The sequence below is a fragment of the Convolutriloba macropyga genome, chromosome 11, assembly GCF_964194025.1.
Source record: "Convolutriloba macropyga chromosome 11, txConMacr16.3, whole genome shotgun sequence".
Classification (NCBI taxonomy): Eukaryota; Metazoa; Xenacoelomorpha; order Acoela; family Convolutidae; genus Convolutriloba; species Convolutriloba macropyga.
This window is the reverse complement of record NC_134478.1, coordinates 22,091,862-22,111,349: the sequence shown is the minus strand read 5'-3', so window position 1 is coordinate 22,111,349 and position 19,488 is coordinate 22,091,862. Positions and strand designations below refer to the sequence as shown.

At 35.1% G+C, this 19,488-nt stretch overlaps 1 protein-coding gene across 2 annotated transcripts in view; it reads left to right on the top strand.

Moving 5' to 3' along the window:
* LOC142349520 (cell division cycle protein 27 homolog) overlaps positions 1 to 19,488 on the top strand; it is a 167,297-nt gene that overhangs the window by 111,021 nt on the left and 36,788 nt on the right. For both annotated transcript variants that reach the window (XM_075401138.1, XM_075401137.1), the window contains exons 13-15: positions 6,472 to 6,696; positions 7,028 to 7,273; positions 7,769 to 7,897. In XM_075401138.1, coding sequence (XP_075257253.1) covers positions 6,472 to 6,696; positions 7,028 to 7,273; positions 7,769 to 7,897 — 600 coding nt within the window. The remainder of the gene's footprint in view (positions 1 to 6,471; positions 6,697 to 7,027; positions 7,274 to 7,768; positions 7,898 to 19,488) is intronic.

The window sequence follows — 19,488 nt, the reverse complement described above, 5'->3', positions numbered from 1 at the left end:
CTCGGTGTCAAGTATTCCGGCTGTTTTTCAAGATCTGTTAACACATTTTCTTTTTCTTGGAGGTCAAATTGAATTGATGATTTTGGTCACTCTGAAACTTGAAGAGCGAAAAGCAAGTGGTTTTACGGTGTGAATTTTTGCGGTTTGAATTTTACGGTGTGAATTTTTGCTCTAAGCAGAGCGAATAATGGTTTTTGAACAAAGATTCGCTTTCTCGCTAATGGTTTTTTGTTCAAATGCGGCACTTCTACTTTTTTAAATTTTTTTTTGATCTTTTGGATGGTTTCTCTAATCCAATGATTGTGCATCCATTCTAGGTATAGTTATTTTGTTTAGACAATGAAACCTCTCTTGGTCTCTCTTTGGTCTCTTGAGACAATGAACTGGTTCTTAAGATATTAATGTCTTGAATTTTTGCAAGATTAAAATTTGCAATTTTTCCCAAAACTTTTCAATATTTGTCCTTTTCTGAGTTTAACGACCATAACCGGCCAACAAAACTTTTTATGTCTTGGAGATGTGTTACTTGACAGAATTTTTGAGACAAAAAATAGTTTTAAACTTTTATTGCGAATTTGATAGTTATTATTTAATTTCGCCTTTCAATTTTTTTCTATATGTTTTATTAACAAGGTTAGAAAACTAGAAGTTGCAGTGTCGAATCCAATCATGGAAGATATTCCTGTCTTTCTCTCGTTCGGTTAATGTTTATTTCCTTCTCTTGTTCACTTTTTATCTCTCTCACGCGCGCTCTCTCTCTCTCTTTCTCTCTCTCTCTCTCTCTTTGTTGATGCCGCACTTCAGCTGCTGTTATGTGGCGTTATGTCATCATCTCTGATCCTCATTATCAATGAGTTGTAGTTGAAATAGTTTTTATCATAAATGATCTAACAGCTAATTTTAAGGAAACCATTGTTAATTGCTCAAAACTGTTGGCACCTCCACACTGTTGACCCCCACCCCCACTACTGCCTCCACCCGCCACCGCGCTGTTGCCCCCCCCCCAACCCAGTGTTGCCCCTCATCAGCCCCCGGTGCAACCCCCCCCCCCCGTGGCTAGCTACTGACAAAGCCAACCGTTCGCCGGTCGTTTGAGAGCAATTCGCCCGACGTTAGTTGGTTATGTTTTTATTTTTTTGTCGGATTTTTTCCTAATTGGTTTTCCCAATCTTCATAGTTCATTCTAGGCCTAGTTTTTTTTGCTTGAACCAAATTTCTCATTTTTGCTGTTGGTTTTTTTTGTTCACGTGCGGCAATTTCACTCTGATTGTTACTGATTTTTCGATTTTTTGGATTGAATTTTTTCTAAAGCGTTTTACCAATCCATCCATAGTTCATTCTAGGCCTAGTTTTTTCTGTTTGAACCATATTTTCATTTCTTGCTAGTGGTTTCTTGTTCACATGCGACATTTTGACATTGATTTTGTTTTTTGTTTTAATATTTTTATCTATTTTTGTTTGGAAGTGGTTTTCACAATTCACTCATCGTCTGTTCTAGGTGTAGTTTTTTGTTTAGTCAATGAAAATTCTTTGAATTGTATGTCAGAACTTGTCCTATGTTTTTTTTACTTCGTCTAACAGATTTTTGTTCCGTCTTACCACCTGACTTCTTGGAATTGACTTTTTCAATGACTTCAGTGACTTCTGCTTTGCAGTGGAAATTTGTTTGCGTGACGTCATTTCTGCTTTTAGGTCAAATGCGTGACTTACCTCACTAAAAAAATGACTTCTGAACTCACTTATGGAACTTTAATTTTTATGAACATTTACTAATTAAAGATCAATAGTATGCATTTAAGTAGTGCCAAATTTATATGCCCTAATTCTTGATGATACGTATTGATTATAGACCGTATGTGTCATAAAATTGAAAGTACGAATCTAACCCAAAAAGTCTAGTGGTCTATTAAAGGACTGGTGGTCGATCTGTCTGTCTTATTTCATTAGTTGTTTCAATTCATGGAAGGCCAAAAACGTCTATCGGGGCTGTTTTCCGCCAATCTGCCGGCTATGTTTGACTATTTGAATCAAGAAGTCATTTTTTCGATTCAAATAAGAGCTATTTTTACCATTTTGCTATTTTGTACGTTTTTTTTTGGAGTTTTTAATTTTCTTCAAATTCTTACAGCGTTTGGGAAGTTTTGTGGTGCAATAAAGTTGTTTCAGTGGTTTTGTTTGATTTCCGATATCGTTGTTAATGATTTTGAGATGTCTTTTTTTTAAAAAAAAGACAATTGAGTAAATTTAATCAAATTGTTCCGATTTTTGTGTTTTTTTTAATGTTTGCCCAGTTTAAGCTTCTGGCTATAGTTTTTCTTGTTCAATCATTAATATGGCAATGTTTCATAGGTTTGACTCCTAAAAAGTATTATTGAAGGTCACTGAGGGTTTAATGTGACTTTTTGGCTAGTTATATTAGTACTATAGATTTGTTAAAATAATGTTTTGCGTCGAGTTAATTAACATATAAGTTGCGTTTCTTTTGTCACCGAAATTATTGTTTCAGGTTGTTTTGTTGTACAGAGCCTGAGTAATTAGAACAAAAACGGAGCAGGGCCGACAGCTAAATAGATTCTCTTGTTATAGAGAGATTTCAATCTAAGACTGAATTTCCTGCTTTGTGTTTTTTCAGCTGAGTACTTTTCTTAAAGACCCGGGGCCGCACTTACATTTGAATAATCATGGAACAAACACTTCACGATTAAATCAGAATAAATAACGTTTCTGGCGAGTGCTGGCACCTGCCGGACAAATAAAGTTAACATAGAAAAGTGTACATTGTAATTAATAAACACCGGTTAGCGGTATCATAAAGTCCTCTGTTATGAGTGATGAAAGGCCTAAAAGATAGCTAAGTAGTTTTAATTACAAATATACTTGACAAAGTTTAAAGATTATCAATAAAATAAAAGTTTAGTTTCTCAGCTTAATAAGGTAATAAAGTCAAGTCTGTATATGGCCTTGAAAATATTGCACTAAATAAAAGGATCAGTAAAAAAGAAGGGGGGATACATATTCATCATAATAAGAAACGTTTTTAAGGACGTTACACTACCCACGTTTGATAAACCTTTTGCGATAATTTTGAAAGTTTGATTGAAAAAAGATGTTAATAGGGAGCCGCTTTTAAATTTTTGTCGGGTTTCGGTCAGTTACAATCGAATCATTAAGGTGTTGTGAGTTGCGCGATTTTGTCGGATCGCAAGGAAATTGTTGATTTAGTTCGCATAATTTGTTTTTGAGCCCTTGGTTTAGTTGCAGGTAAATCAACTATATATATACATTCATCTTTGTCGGTTCAAAGATGCATAGTTCACTTTCAAGGATTTGAATCTTCGATAGGCGAGCTTCTACAGTATCGTCGATGTTCGTTTCTCTAACGATTGTCATCAGGTTCTTCATCTTGTGGTCAAGAGATTATATTTTGGCAGGTTCGTTTTTGGCAACCAAAACCATTGGTTTGAGGGAAATTTTAACGTCGGAGAACTTCATGATATTGGGGGTTATTCGTTGGAAAAATTCGTTTGATAGAGATACATAACTAATATATGCAGAAATAAGTTTTCAATAAAAAGATATGGTTAGGGCAAGGGAGAGCTTGTTTGGGACATAGGATTCTAACTGGTCTGAAACCCAATAATTGATCCAATTAATTGATGGGAAAAATCTTTTAACCTTTTTGTGGATAACTTTTGTCCAAGTGTTTTTCGAAAATACTTTCTACGTTGTTCTTTATTTGTTCATTTCCACGGTATTCCAAATGAACTATTTTGACGCCTTTTCTTTTAATTGGCAGGCATTTATTGATCGAAAACTAATTTTATCAAAAGGTTTTTGCCATTAGTTGTTCTGGAATCGCAATTCTGAAATGAAGTTTCATCATATTCTTTATCAATTCTTGTCGCTACGTTGCCTTGTTTCTTTACCATTCTTAATTTGCCTGTTATTGTTTCAAAATGATTAGCATAACTAATAAGGATGATCATTATGTCCATTACGGTTTTTAAATTTCTACTCGGTGTCAAGTATTCCGGCTGTTTTTCAAGATCTGTTAACACATTTTCTTTTTCTTGGAGGTCAAATTGAATTGATGATTTCGGTCACTCTGAAACTTGAAGAGCGAAAAGCAAGTGGTTTTACGGTGTGAATTTTTGCTCTAATGTTAAAGCAGAGCGAATAATGGTTTTTGAACAAAGATTCGCTGTCTCGCCAATGGTTTTCACATGCGGCACTTCTACTTTTTTAAATTTTTTTTGGATCTTTTGGATGGTTTCTCTAAGCCAATGATTGTCCATCCATTCTAGGTATAGTTATTTTGTTTAGTCAATGAAACCTCTTCGACTTATATGTCAGGACGCGTCCTGCTATGTTTTTTAATTTGCTGTTCCTTTTGATCGCGTTTTTCGTTTTACATAGGTCACGATTTTTACGTTTGACTCACGGTTTCAACTGAATGGATTTTAAATTCTTTAACTCAGTGAATTATGTAGTGTAGTGAATACTGTCAAAATCAAAAGAGCAAAATCAAAATAAACGGGATAAACATGTAAAGCCCAGTCATTAAGCCATAGTGTATTAGGTTATCAAAGTTCATCAAAGCGATTGCTAGGTGGCATTAGTACTACGCTTAATAGCGTCCAGTTTTATGTAGTTATAGAATCTAACAAAATCTGCGGAATTCGCACACCAAATAAGAAGGCTTTGATCTCGGGGAAAACTTCTGTCAATTTCTCTTAATGTTTTCTGTTTCACTCCCAATATGCTTCAAGCGGGTCAACGGTGGTTTTTTTCCAGCAACTTTGTTAATGTCAACATTGGGTGTCCTTCTTTTTACATTTATCGACTGTTACCGTCCGTAGTCTTATCTGATGAATTTACCTTGATGAAGTAAAATCTTGTTTGGGTTGTTGGTTTCGCGTGGAGAGTGTTTCTTTGACTTTTATTGATTAAGTATGACACTTAAATATTACATCTATTCTCTGATGAAATGTAGGAATGTGTTTTGCACAGTGATTGTGGTTTTCCTTGTAACTTTTCTTTATTGTTTTCTCCAATAGTTAAATCTTCTCTAAACAGTGACCAAACAATTTTCGGTGTTTCGATATTTATTTCGTGTAGCTGATTTTTTATAAGGTTTAGCATGTTTTTAAAAAATGAAATTGAGTTTTTTTAATAATAAGTGAATGAGAAGTTGTCAAAATCAACTTTTTCTCATTCACGAAGTTGGGTTACTTCACTTTTTTTGACAACGATAGCCTCTCAATAGCTTTCTAAGACGCTCTCCTTTTTTGAAATCCAAAGATTTAAGATTGTGTTGGGTTGCTGTCGTTTTTTGGATGTTTTAACAATTTTTTTAAGTTTTTTAGCTAATGTTTGTCATTTTTGCTAAGTTTTTTCTAGCCCTAGATGCTATGAAACCTCCTCTAGGGTTGATAATAGGTTACTGCGAATTTTCTATTTTCTCTGGTATGGTTTTAACATTTTAATGTTACAAATTTTAGCATTTTTTTCAAATAAAACTTGCAATTTCAAAATTTGGATCATTAGAGTTTTTCCATCTACAGGGGCCAGGAAACCAATTAGCCTCTTTCGTGGCTTCTGCGTGGAATAATAGGTAGATTTAATTAGATCAAATTTGGCCTTCAGGGTGAAGGCTTCAAGAGTATTAGCAATGATAGTGTTTTGTTTCTATAATTAGTTTGTTTGACTATTTTAGTTTATGTAAACTTTTCAGACTCCTTGTGTTTTTGGCTGGCATTTTTCAATTTGTCTGCTGGTCAGATACAGGATTTTTTTGTTTTTCTTTCAATTTTTTGGATTGTATATCAACTTGTTCAGCTATTACCTTTTGAGCACGTTTTTAGTTTTACAAAAGTCACGATTGTCACGCTTGACTTCTGACTTATCGCTGAATGGGTTATAAATTCTTTCACGCAATTGCATTACGCAATCTAGGGAATACGGTCAACGCTGAAAGAGCAAAATCAAAAGAAACGGGATAAACCGATAAAGCCTGTCATTAAATCATAGTGCATTAGGTTATCAAAGTTCATTAGAGGTTTGCTAGCTGACATCAATGTTAAGCTTAACAGCTTTTAGTTTAAAGAATGAGTTTTTAGAATCTAACAAATTGCACACCGAATTAGAACACTTGAAACTTGGGAAAACATTCTGTCAATTTCTCTTCTGTATCAATCCCGATGTGCGTCAATCTTGTCAACGGCGGCTATTTTCCGGCAATCTGCCAGCTATGTTTTTTATTGCGCTGTCCAAAAGACCAAGCTTTATCAATTTTTTAGATATATTAAATGTAGAATTTTTTTTTTTGAATAAGAACATTCTCACCTTTACACCACCATTTCCGAGTTTAATTAGAGTAATCTATTTTTCTACTGTCTTCGCTCTATCTGCTGTGAAACATGTTAACGAAGTAAAACTGAGCTATCGTTGAGCTTTGCTTTCGTTTATAAGGTTTTCAAACAGCTTTGGGACGTTGAGCCTCATCGTGTATCGGGCCTGGACGTCTATTCCTCTGCCCTGTGGCACTTGAAGCAATCGGAACAATTGTCCTACTTGGCCCAAGAGGCAGTTACCATGACTAAAGACAGACCCCAAGTGTGGTGTGTAGTTGGCAACTGCTTCGCTCTACAGAAGGAACACGAACATGCCATACAGTTTCTGTCCAGAGCTGTGCAGGTTAGATGAGAGATGGGTGAGGGGAGGAGAGCTCCTCGTATTAAAGTAAAAAATTGAAAAGAACTAATTCTGCAACGTCTATGGTTATTGTCAAGGCATACTTGCGGTAGAATGCAAGTTTCGTTCGAATATTGAGCATATAACTACATGCTTAAATCTATGGGTGTTTTGACACGGACAATTGCATAGCCAAATAAGATTCAACCGTAGTCTTTGCAGATAACTGATATAATTATAAAGGTGTAGAAATGGGGTTTTCGGTCATAACTTACCGGGTGACGGTAAAAGTTTTTTCGATTTTGCCGAGGCGGTTAACTTGCTTGTTGTACAGGTGGACCCTAACTACGCGTATGCCTACATTCTACTTGGCCTGGAATACCTGGAAGTGGCGATGAAGGCCAAAGCCGAGAATTGTTTTCGAAATGCTCTCAGAATCAACGAGAGACACTATCCTGCCTGGTGTGGGCTTGGACAACTCTACTTCCAGCAGGAAAAGTACACGGAGGCAGAAATACACTACAGCAAGGCTCTCACTATCAAGAAGAAAAGCCCTCTACTCATGTGTTACTTGGCGGTGGTAAGTCCAGTCATCCTTAAATCGTACGTGCACAAATTCTACTCTGCAAAAGGCCTGCCATCTGGTGAAATGCAGCTGAAAATTTGATACGTAGTTAATGTGGTTGAGCAGTTTGTAATAAATGAGAAAAGCGACAACTTGTGCGAAGTGTAACTCTTTTGACTTCATTGCCTACTGAAGCCTAGGCAAACAAAGTTTGTGGAAATCTATGGAAAGTGGGATCTATTCTCTCCCCCCCAGTGTTTTTCATGACCCCCAGTTACAAATTATATGTTGTTATATAGTACGTTACTATGTAAGAAAATAGGACGTGTGCCTGGGGGTCATAAAAAATTTATGCTCACTAAGCTGGGGGCCGGGGGAACAGAATAGATCGCAAAGTCTAATATTTACCTGTTATTGTCAGCAATCGTCGAAACCGAGGCTACATATATCTCGATTGAATGTACATAATGAAAGCTCTTCATGAAGAAACTGTTGTGTTCCTTTATCCAGGTGAAGCATAAGTTGAACAAATCACAGTGCGCGTTGGATCACTTGAACGAAGCGCTGGCCATAGATCCCAAGAACCCTCTGTGCAAATACCACAAGGCAATGATCCTCTCATCACTCAACCAGTGTCAGGTATGGCCATCTTTTATATGCTTTTCTTTCTAAACCGAATATTAACAAAGCAGAATTTGTTTTCAAATGGTCTTTAATAGCCGCCTTCAGCTTCTCAATGCCTATTATTTAGGCGCTCTCATTTGTTACGACTCGCAGAGGGGTGATGATGACGTGTTTTTAATGCGTGACTTCTTTTTGTGAAGTCCAATGCATCACGTGAATACAAATGTGTAGGTCGAGGCGCTGAACGAAAGTTAAAAGAGAGAAGTTTTGAGTGATTTTTGCTCATAGAATGTTTTGAGAGAGCGGGAAAAGGTGTAAAATTTTTTCTTGATCAGCGAGCGTTAAGTTAGTTTTAACAGTTACTTGTCATCCCAAATTGATTTTCTCATAATTGTTAGCGTCTAATTGTATGCTTTGGATCATTTTTGACCATATTCAGCGTTTATTAAACTCGAAGTCAAATTTTTTACCTATTTGTCATTTTGGACATTTGCATTATTTTTGCATTATTTTTGAGTTTCCTGCAGTCTATAGAAGGTTTCCTGGTAGCTGTTAGCCTGTACGGTAGTTAAAGTGACCTTTATATGTCGTTTTGATTCTGCATAATTGATGGCCTGTAGTTTTGGCCTTATTTTAGTTCTAATTGTGGCCTGTTTTGTCGATTTTTGATCTTTCTCCCTATTTTTTTCTAGTTTTTGTTGTTTTCAGAACTTTGTTCGCAATTAATTATTTGGAAATATTCTACGGGAGATGTTACTAAGAGGAGACTCCTGATTATTTGGTAGGTGGCACTATTTATTCTGAATTTTTTAATAGCCGCACAGCGATAGCTGGGGCTATTATTGGCCTTCTCTTGGTTTTTTACAATTCAAAGAATTTGAATTGTATTGGGGCGCTGTCTTTTTTTAAGATCTTTTTACACATTTTCATGATTTTTGAAGTCAAATTGGAGTGGTGATTTTGGTCACGACGAAACAGGAAATGGAGCGAAAAAGCGAGTGGTTTTGCGGCGTGAATTTTTTTCGCTCTAATTTTAAAGTAGAGTGCGAAAATGGTGTTTGAACAAAAATTCGGTTTCTCGGTAGTGGTTTTTTGTTCACATGCGGCAATTTCACTCTGATTTTTACTGTTTTTTCAATTTTTTAGATCGGATTTTTTTTCTAAATGGTTTTCCCAATCCATTCACAGCTCATTCTAGGCCTAGTTTTTTGTTTGAATTAAATTTTCATTTCTCGTTAGTGGTTTTTTTGTTCCAATGCGGCATTTTGACATTGATTTTCTGTTTTGTTTTGTTTTTTTTTCATGTGATTTTTTTAGAAATGGTTTTCCCAATTCACTCATTGTCCGTTCTAGGTCTAGTTGTTTGTTAAGTCAATGAAAATTCTTTGAATGGTACGTCAGGACTTGTCCTGCTATGTTTTTTATTTCGTCATGATTTTTGTTACGACCATATGACGTCACGGCCACTTTTTGTTCATTCGTTCATGCAATTTCATTTGAATTGCATGTGTGACATCATTTTTCGCTCTTAGTGGAGGGAGTTTTTTTGTTCATGCGCGTGATTAAATTTTTGGTCACACTTGACTTACCTCACTCTCAAAAATGACTTCCTCAATTTGAAATTGTCTTTTATTTACTTTAATTAAAAGAGAAAAGGTCAAATGGGTGTGTGTCACTCTAAATGAAGGTTATTTGAGATCAGCTAATAGAGGCAGCAATAACTTATACAGATTTTTAATCAAAATATAACAGATCAGCCTTCAATGAAAAGACGATTTTTTTGGTCTGTCTTCTTACTGCTGTTCTGTCTCTGACTGCTGATCTACGAATCTGTTGCGGCTATTTTCTGGCAATCTGCCAGCTATGTTTGTTTTTGCTGTTTAGTGTGTCCTGGGTTGTTATTCACCTATTGAGAACTCATGGTATCCGAAATTGTTTGAAGAAAACTTTTGGGATGTCACATCTTTTCAAACCCTATATTATATCTCTCTGTGAAGAGTTTGGTAAGGAAAAAAAAGAATTAATCAGATTTCAAATTGTCTTCCAAGATGATTCTTCCTCGTGTGTAGCTGCCACCAGTCTCTCGGCTATTATTTAGGCGCTCTCCTTTTTTTTAATTCGCCTTACCTTTTGATCACGTTCTTCGTTTTACATAATTCTAGATTTTCACGCTTGACTTGGCTTGCCTCACTCACTGTTTCAATTGAATGGATTTTAAATTCTTTCACTCATTGAATTAGTGAATACGGTCAATGTCAAGCATAATCGAACAAAACGCGATGAACTGGTAATGCCCAGTAATTAAGTTATAGTGCATTTGGTTATCAACGCTCTTTAGAGCCATTGCTAGCTGATATTAGTTTTGAGCGTTATAGCTTTGAGTATAAAAGCTGAATTAATATTAAATTTAGAATCAAATCTTCACAGCAATTTTTGACTAAGAAAACAATGCTGTCAATTTTTCATTTTGTTTTAACCCCGATTTGCGTCAAAGGCGGCTATTTTCCTGCGATTTGCCGCCTATGTTTAGTTTTCTCGCTACGTGTGCTTTTTCAGTATGTCTATTGTGTAGGAGGTCATTCATCGAACAGAATCTGTATCACAAGGTCTGTTGAGAATAATTGATTTGTTCTAGCATCTTGGAGATATATTCGAGAAAAAATTTCAGAATTTGATATTAACGGCCGCTGTGAGCCTCTCAACGGCTATTATATTGGCGCTCTTCTTTTTTAAATTCGCTTTACTTTTTGATCGTTTTCAGTTTTTACTAAAGTCACAATTTTCACGTTTGACTCGTGACTTGCCTCGCTCACTGTGTCAATGGAATTGTCAAAAGCAAAAAGAAACGGGATAAACCGATTAGGCCCGGTCATTACGTCATAGTCAAGTTCTCAAAGTTCATTACAGCAATTTCTCGCTGAGATAGTATTAAAATTAAGAGCTTTTAGTCTAAGAGAAGTTGAAATAAGTATGGTTTGAGAAACTAGCTGAAACTGCACACCAATAAGAACTTTTTTGACACTTGATCGGTCAATTTGAAAAATTGGTCAATCTCATTCTCTTTTCTGTTTCAATCCCGATATCTGTCAAGCGTCGCAATGGCGGGTTTTCACTAGCTATGTTTCGTTTTTTTTTTTTAATAGCCGCCGTCAGCCTCTCAAACGGCTATTATTTAGCGGCTCTCCTTTTTACAATTCAAAGAATTTGAATTGTATTGGGGCGCTGTTTTTTAAGATGTGTTCACACATTTTTTCAATGACTTTGATCTTTCAAAAAGATATAAACAGGTAAAACCCAGCGGACATTAAGTTTCATTAGAGGACCAAAGTGGGCTTTAGTAGACCTTCAAATGCTTAGAGTGGTGCAGCTGCTGGGATGATCTTAATTTAAGGTTAAAAGGTCATTTTTAGGAGTTTTTGGGCTAAAAATGGTGCAATTTTTCATGTTTTGTGATTTTTTGTTTGTTTAGTCTTAGATTTTATTAGTATTAGGTTACTTGTTATGACCATTTTATGATCTATATGTTTTGGTACTACAAACACTAAAACGCAGATTGATACTTACTTTTGCAAGTTTTATGAAAAGCTTTTCCAGCTTCAGGGGCCAGGGAATCTCCTTTAAGGTTTGATAATAGGGCACTGAATAGTTTCTAGTAACAATTGATTGCTTTTCAACATTTTAATGTCTCGAATTTTAGCATTTTTTTGATAAAATCTGCAATTTTTTGTCAATTTTTGATATTTGTCCATTTTCAAATACCAGAAAACCTATTCCACGATCTGATTAAAAGTTACTGCATGGTTGTTTTCAATGGATTTGTTTTCAACAATTAAACCTTTCGATTTTTATGACATTTTTTGATAAAATTTGCAATTTTATGTTTTTTCAAAACATTTGTCTTTATTCAGTTTTCTTGCCTCAGTAGCCAGGTAACCTCATTCAAGGTTCGATAATATATTATTAAATAGTTGCTAGGGGGCAATTGAATGGTTTTCAACATTTTAATAGAACGAATTTCTATTTTTTGAAATTTGTTCTAAAAATTATTGCCTATCGATCTTTGAGCCAATGAATTTTTTAAGGCTTCGAATTGGGTTATTGGATAGCCTTCAGAGACACAGAAATGATTCTGAAGATATTAGTTTCACAATATTTAGCAACATTTCATTAGAATTTCTAATTGATGTCATTTTTAAATTTTGTGGTCATTTTCGAGTTAATCGATCTTCAAGGGCCAATGAAATTTTTTCAGGTTTTGCAGATATTATACTGGACCGATTTCAGAAGCAAAAATTGGTTTTGAATGTTTGTTTGAAATAGGTATATTTAAAGGGATCAAATTTTGCCTTCGGGGTGAAAGCTTCAAGAGTTTTAGCAATATATTTTTGTTTGGTTTATTTAATTGTTTTAATTTCTCAATTTTGTTTGTTGTGAGATGAATTTATTTGTTTTTTGACTGGCATTGTTCATTTGATCTGCTGGTCGGGTAGAGTTTTTCTAAGTTTTTCATTCAATTCTTTCAATTGTATTTCAGGACTTGTCCTGCTCTGTTTTTTTTAAATTCGCTTTACCTTTTGATCACGTTTTTCGTTTTACAAAGTCACGACTTTCACGTTTGACTTCTGACTTACCTCACTCATTGTTTCAACTGAATGGTTTTTAAATCCCTTCACTCAATGAATTACGCAAGATATTGAATACAGTCAAAGCCAAAAGAGCAAAATCAAAAGAGACGGGATAAACCGATAAAGCCCCGTTATTAAGTCATTGAAAATTAGGTTATCAAAATTCATTAGAGTGTTTGTTAGCTGATATCGGTAATAAGCTTATTAGCTGTACCTTTAGAAGCCGAATTAAGTATAGTTTTAGAATCCAACCGAAACTGCACGCCGAATTAGAACACTTTGACACTGAAAAAAAATAGAAGAAAATTTTGTCAATGTATCTCCTTTTTTTCTTTCTGTTTAAATCCCGATGTACATCAAGCGCGTCAACGGCGGCTATTTTCCGGCAGTCTGCCGGCTATGTTTAATTAGGTGGTTTAATTAAATGAATAGTTGTTTCCAATTGTTAGTTAGCAGCGTTCGAAGTCGCTTTTGATTTCGAGTCGGTACTGGAGTCTTCTGATTATCTATGTTTCAATTAGTTTTACCTTTTGATCACGTTTTTGGTTTTACACAAGCCATGACTTCAACTGAATCGAATTTAGAATTAATCCAGCAAATTTTTGTGTAAATCTTCAAGTCAAAAAGCCAAATCAAACAATGGGGGGTTACGTCACTCACTATTTCAACTAAATCGAATTTAGAACTCATCCAGCAAATTTTTGGAAATCTTCAAGTCAAAAAGCCAAATCAAACAATGGGGGGGGGGGGGTTACCTCACTCACTATTTCAACTGAATCGAATTTAGAACTCATCCAGTAAATTTTTGTGAAAACCTTCAAGTCAGAAAGCCAAATCAAACAAAACTGGATAAACCAATAAAACCCGGTTATTAAAAGTTAAAGTTTAAAGGGAGTTTAAAGTTATCAAGGTTCCTAAGATTATACTCCTGACTGTTCTTAATAGCCGCCTCAGCTCAGCTGGCTTTTATAGCGCTCCTATTTTTATAATTAAAAGAATTTGAATTGTATTGGGGCGATGTCTTTTTTAAGATCTGTTCACACATTTTTACGATTTTTGAATTCAAGTTAGAGTAGATTTTGGTCGCGCCGAAACAGGAGGTGGAGCAAAAAAGGCGAGTGGTTTTGCGGCGTGGAATTTTTTCACTCTAATTTTAAAGTAGTGTGAAAACGTTGTTTGAACAAAAATTCTGCTTTCTCGCTAGTGATTTTTTTTCACATGCGGCAATTTCTCTTTGATTTTTTCTCGTTTTTTTATTTTCTGGACTGGATTTTTTTCTAAATGGTTTTCCCAATCCATTGATAGTTCATTCTAGGACTAGTTTTTTGTTTGAACCAAACTTCTCATCTGGTTTTTTGTGCACATGCGGCATTTTGACATTGGTTTTCAGTTTTTTTTTTTTTAGTTTTTATCTGATTTTCTTGGAAATGGTTTTCCAATTCACTGATAGTCCGTTATAGGTCTAGTTTTTGTTAATTCAATAAAAAATTTTTTGAATGGTACGTCTGGACTGGTACTGCTATGTTTTTTTGCTTCGTCGAATAAAAAATTTTCGCTTTACCTTAGTTCACAGCTTGTTCAACATGTTGCGTGAAATCTTTTTGACTTCTTTCGGTTAATTTCACTCTTCTCTCATTCTGTTAGAAGTGTCTTTAGACAGCAGTTGCTCAGCAAATCAATTCAAATTGAACAGAGTCTGTATCAAAAACCGAAATCAAAATAGAAAACGCGTGACGTCATTTCTCACTCGCTTTAGCAAAAGTTTTTAGGTTAATTGCGTGATTAGATTTTGATCATACGTGACTTACATCACTCAATAAAATGACTTTTGCACTTTAAAACTTAAGTTTAATTTGATTTTGTTTAAGGTCAAAGGAACTCATTTGTGCTGTAAAGGTCCCTAATAAGAGGCTTCTGAGGAATGAATTTTAACAAGCTTTATTAATTTATCGCTGAATGATTTTTAGCCTAGTTTTTTGAGCGGCGTCGATTTTTTTTTCAATTTAGATCTGTTTCTATTTCTATTATATGGCCCGCAGGTCTATTCTTTCGCAGCTATTCCGGCAATCTGCCGGCTATGTTTGGTATTGATACTAGCCCCTGTGTCGTCTCACTACGAAACAGTTCAGCTCCAAAATGACATCAAAATAGTTCACACTTTAAAATTGTTTGTACAAAAATCATTTTTTTCTAGTTTTTTCTCTTTCAACCCAAATCTTTCTTATGGGAATCAACGGCGGCTATTTTCCGGTAATATGCGGGTTATGTTTAGTATTAAGGTGATCTATTCTAATGAATATGAAGAAATTGAAACACTTGACTTAGAAGAAAATAAAATTAGATAGTCGTCGCTTTCAACTTTCAATCCCAATGCCTGTCATTGGGGTCAACTCTGGCCGTTGTCGTAGTGTGCTATTGACTGTAGATTGATTACTGTAGCTTTTCTGAAATCATTCACTTAGTATTCAGCCGAATATATATCTTGAATCTATAACATTAAATTTAATATAGGAAACGAAAAGTTTTTTATTCAGGCGTGTTGTGAGTGCGTCCAAATTTAAAACACTGTTTTGCATCACAAATTGCACTAAAAATTTGTACTCAGTAAACTTGAAAATTTTGATGCGTTTAGTTGCTCTCAAACGAAGTTTGTAGTAATTATATTAGTCCTGTCGTCTTCTTTTTAATAGCCGCACAGCGATAGCTGGGGCTATTATTGGCCGTCTCTTGGTTTTTTACGACTCGAAGAGGAGTATTGGTTTTCTTAAGGTTTTTTTTTTACCGGAAGTACTATTCGTTCAGACGATGTTTTGACCTAAAAGCGAAAGTGAGTAGAATTGCAGTGTGAACTAATTTTTTCTGAGCGAGAGAAATTTTTTGATCATGCGCTGCGTTTAGTGAATGACTTTTTTGACTTTGAAAAGTTGCTTTTGACTGAATGGTACATATAGATAACCCTTTTTAGCCGTTTTTTCGTCTAAGTGGCCTAGTTTTTTTGCTTGTAATTTCGTTTTTTGTAGAAATAATTTTTATCCGATGCTATATTGAAATGTTAATCTCGGAAATTAATAAAACAGTGCTTTGCAGAGCCTGAAAAAGCGTTTGAAGTTCAAAATTGGCACATATTTCCTGATTTTTTAATTGCTCTCCAACGAAGTTTGTAGCAATATGTTAGTCCTGTCGGTCTTTTTTATGCGATTTTTCGCTTGACCGATTTTTCGTCTGATGCTTCTGAATTTCGTCCTCAAAAACGGGATAAACAGGTAGCGCCCAGCGGGCATTAAGTGCTCTTAGAGCCTTTCAGCTCTGTTTCAGCTCAAACTGTTTTGGAGACTTATACTTATGATGCAAAGGGCGGTTCTTAGAGGTTGAAGGAAGACACCCCCTCTGTTGACCCCCCTCCCCCCCCAATATTGCTCCACCCCCCCCACCCACCCCTCACGCCACTGTTACCCACCCTCCTCCCTCCCTATAAGCACCCCGGTCCAACCCCCCCCCCCCCCTCTAGGGTTTTATAATAGGTTACTGCATAGTTTCTAAAGTGGAATGGTTTCAACATTTTAACATCACGACTTTTAGCACTTTTTTGACAAAATGTGCAATTTTTTTCAATTTTTTTCTAAGTTTTTCCAGACCCAGGGGCCAGAAAACTTCCCTAGGGTTTTAAAATAAGTTACTGAAAAATTTTTATAGGCCAAGAAATAACTTTCAACTTTTTAATATAACAAATTTCAGCAATTTTTTGATGAAATTGGCAATTTTTTCATGTTTTTTGAAAATTTTGTCGTTTTTGGGTGTGTCTAGCCTCAAGAGCCAACAAAACTCCTCTACGGTTTGATAGTAGGTGATTTTAAAATTTTTAGATGTAATGGATTCTTTTTCAAGATTTTTCCTTTACAAGTTTTAGCATTTTTTTGACAAAATTTGGAAGTTTTTCAATTTTTTGACATTTATTTTTCTTTATTCAAGTCTTTCCAGACCCAGGGGCACGAAAAACCTCGTGAAGGGTTTAAAAATAAGTTACTGAAAAATTTTTATGGACCATGAAATAGTTTACAACTTTTTAATATCACGAATTTTAGCAATTTTTTGATAAATTGGCAATTTTAAGTTTTTGAAATTTTTTCTTTTTCTAGGTGTATCTAGTCTCAAGAGCCAACAGACCTCCTGTATGGTTTAATCATAGTTTACTGCATAGCTTCTAGTTGTAATGGAATGTTTTGCAAGAATTTAATATCAGCATTTTTTAAAATGATTGCAGTTTTTCAAGTTTTTTGAATCTTTCTTAAAAATGAATATTTTATCATTTTTCCGGCAACAGGGTCTTAGGGACCTCCTCCAAGGTTTGATGATAAGCTGTTGCATAGTTTCTAGGGTTAATGATATGGTTTAGGAATTTTTGATAAGTTTTAATTCAAATTTTCTGAAAATTAATATCGTGTTCCAAGATTATGAAACTTTGAGTCAGTGAAACTATTTAAAACTCGAAATATGGATAATGGATAGTCTCTTTAGACAATGAAATGTTTTTGAAGATTTTAATATCTTGAATTTAAGCAAGATTTTATTAAAATTTGTGACTATTTTTAAAATTTATGAATATTTTTGGTCCTTTTCCGAGTTTAACGATCATTACTGGCCAACGAAGCTCTTCAATTCTTTCAAATGGGTTACTTGAAATAACTGCAGAGACTAAAATTAGTTTTGAACGTTTTCACTGCGAAATCTGGAGGTTTTTCTTTTAAATTTTGCAATAATCAAGTTTTAGAATATCAGTTTTTTTTTTATTTATTTACTAACAAGGCTAGAAACTAAAAGTAGTAGAGTCGAATCAAGCTAAAGCCAACCTCACTAAACCGTGGCTAGCTACTGACAAAACCAACTTCTCGCCGGTCGTTTGAGAGCAATTCGCCCAACGTTAGTTGGTTATGTTAGTTAATTTTTGGCTTTTTTTCTATTAATTTCTTCATTTTTCAATCTTTTAGCCGTCTCAGATGAATCGTCGTCTTTTCTATTTCTCGAATGCTGAACAATGAAATTATTAGTTTTTAATTGCTCTTGAACGAGGTTCATAGCAATTATTGTAAACGTCTCGGTCTTTTTTATGCAAATCTTTCGCTTGACCATTTTGCACTTTTCTTCTAGAACATTCGTTGACTTCTCAAGTGACTTTTTCACGCTTGTGTTCTTCATTTTTGAGTAATCTCTATTGCTCTCACGCCGAAATAAAGCTTGTTGCTAATATAAAGCCGGTTGCAGCATAGCAAAAATAAGGGACAAATAGCAGAGTCGGCAGTGCATGTGGGTATGAAGAGGGAGGTTAATGGTTCGAATCCCGGTGGGGTGAAATGTTTTTCCACACGCGCTCATTCGAGAGCAATTCTTCCGAGATTAGGCGGTTTATGTTTCTTGAGTTTTTAATTTGATTTGTAACTTTCAAATATCGAGAGTTAGTCTTTTTGGTACGGTGTTCCTTACATTGTGTCCATATTCTTCACATTCTAGTTTCTATCAATCTAGCTTTGTCCTGGCGCACCTACTTTTTTTCGTTATATTGATTTTTTCAGTTGTTAAAAATTGAACTTTTTTTAGATTTTTGTCATTTCTTTGGTTTGCAATTGATTTCATTCAACATAAGGCTAGTACTGAGAGTTTTTTAGAAAGCCTTTTCCGTTATTTCCCTTTTTTACTATTTATTGCAATATTTTTCCCGGTCTTGGTATTGTTTTCAAACGATTTTTTGCCTTTGAATTTTATTCTGTTGCTTATGTCTTCTATGAATAATTTATTTTTTGAATTAGTATGAAATCATGTCTAGAGTTTATACAACAAGGAAGAAGTATGTGTTGTTTTTGTGTTAATTGCGGTGATTAGAAATCTAATTGTAGTGGTTTTCTGATTCTTGAATTTGAGCATTCTTTTTGAAAAGTTTAATTCAGTTTCTAAGATTTATCTGCCACTTGCTTTCGCAATCTTTTTGAGATAAGAATCATGATTTATTTTAGGGCAGTTGATAGCCCTGTCAGTTTTTCAACCTATCAGTATTTTGACCATCCAAATTGTTTCGGACTTTAACGTTACCAAACATTTTCAATAGTTTAAAATTTTGCTGCATTTTGTTTCTCTTGGTGACAGTGGTTTAAATATCACCAATTTTTAGATCAGACCTGGGGAGGTAATGAGTTAATGGTTTAATACAAAAGTTAACGGCTTCAGCTGCAGTTTTGATTTCCTTGTGAAGTTTTGAAGCTTCGAGTGGCTTCCGGAATTCTTCCGGCTATTTTTTTTTCGATGTTGCGATTTTTGTTACGACCCTATGACGTCACAACCCCTGAAGTGCGTGCGTGACGTAATTTTCGCTCTTATTGGAGTGAGTTTTTTTGTGTTCCTTTGCGTGATTAAATTTTTGGTCACACTTGACTTACCTCACTCACAAAAATGACTTTCTCGCTATGAAAATGACTTCTAAACTTCAATACAAAGAGACAATGTCAAATGGGTGTGTGTCACTCTAAATGAAGGTTATTTGAGATCAGCTAATAGAGGCAGCAAAAACTCATACAGATTTTTAATCAAATTATAACATATCACCCTTCAATGAAAAGACGAATTTTATTGGTCTGTCTTTCTTACTGTTTTTTTGAGACTGCAGATCTGCCAGCTATGTTATGCGAGTTTTCGTTTGACCGATTTTGCTGCATGGAATCCCCCGATCTGTACCCCCCGCTGCACGCCCTCAGCCCCACTGCGCTCACGTCACATCCCTTCATTTAATCTAAAGCTAGCCTCACTAAACCGGAGCTAGCTACTGACGAAGCCAACAGCTCGCCGGTTGTTTGAGAACTATTCGCGCGACGTTAGTCGACTGTTTTTTACTCTAGTTTATGGCTATTGGTCTTTGTGAGTTAACAGTACTTTCAAAAATTGTTAGTTACTTTTTGAGTTTTGCCCAATTTTGCTGTTATTCTGTCCTATCACTTT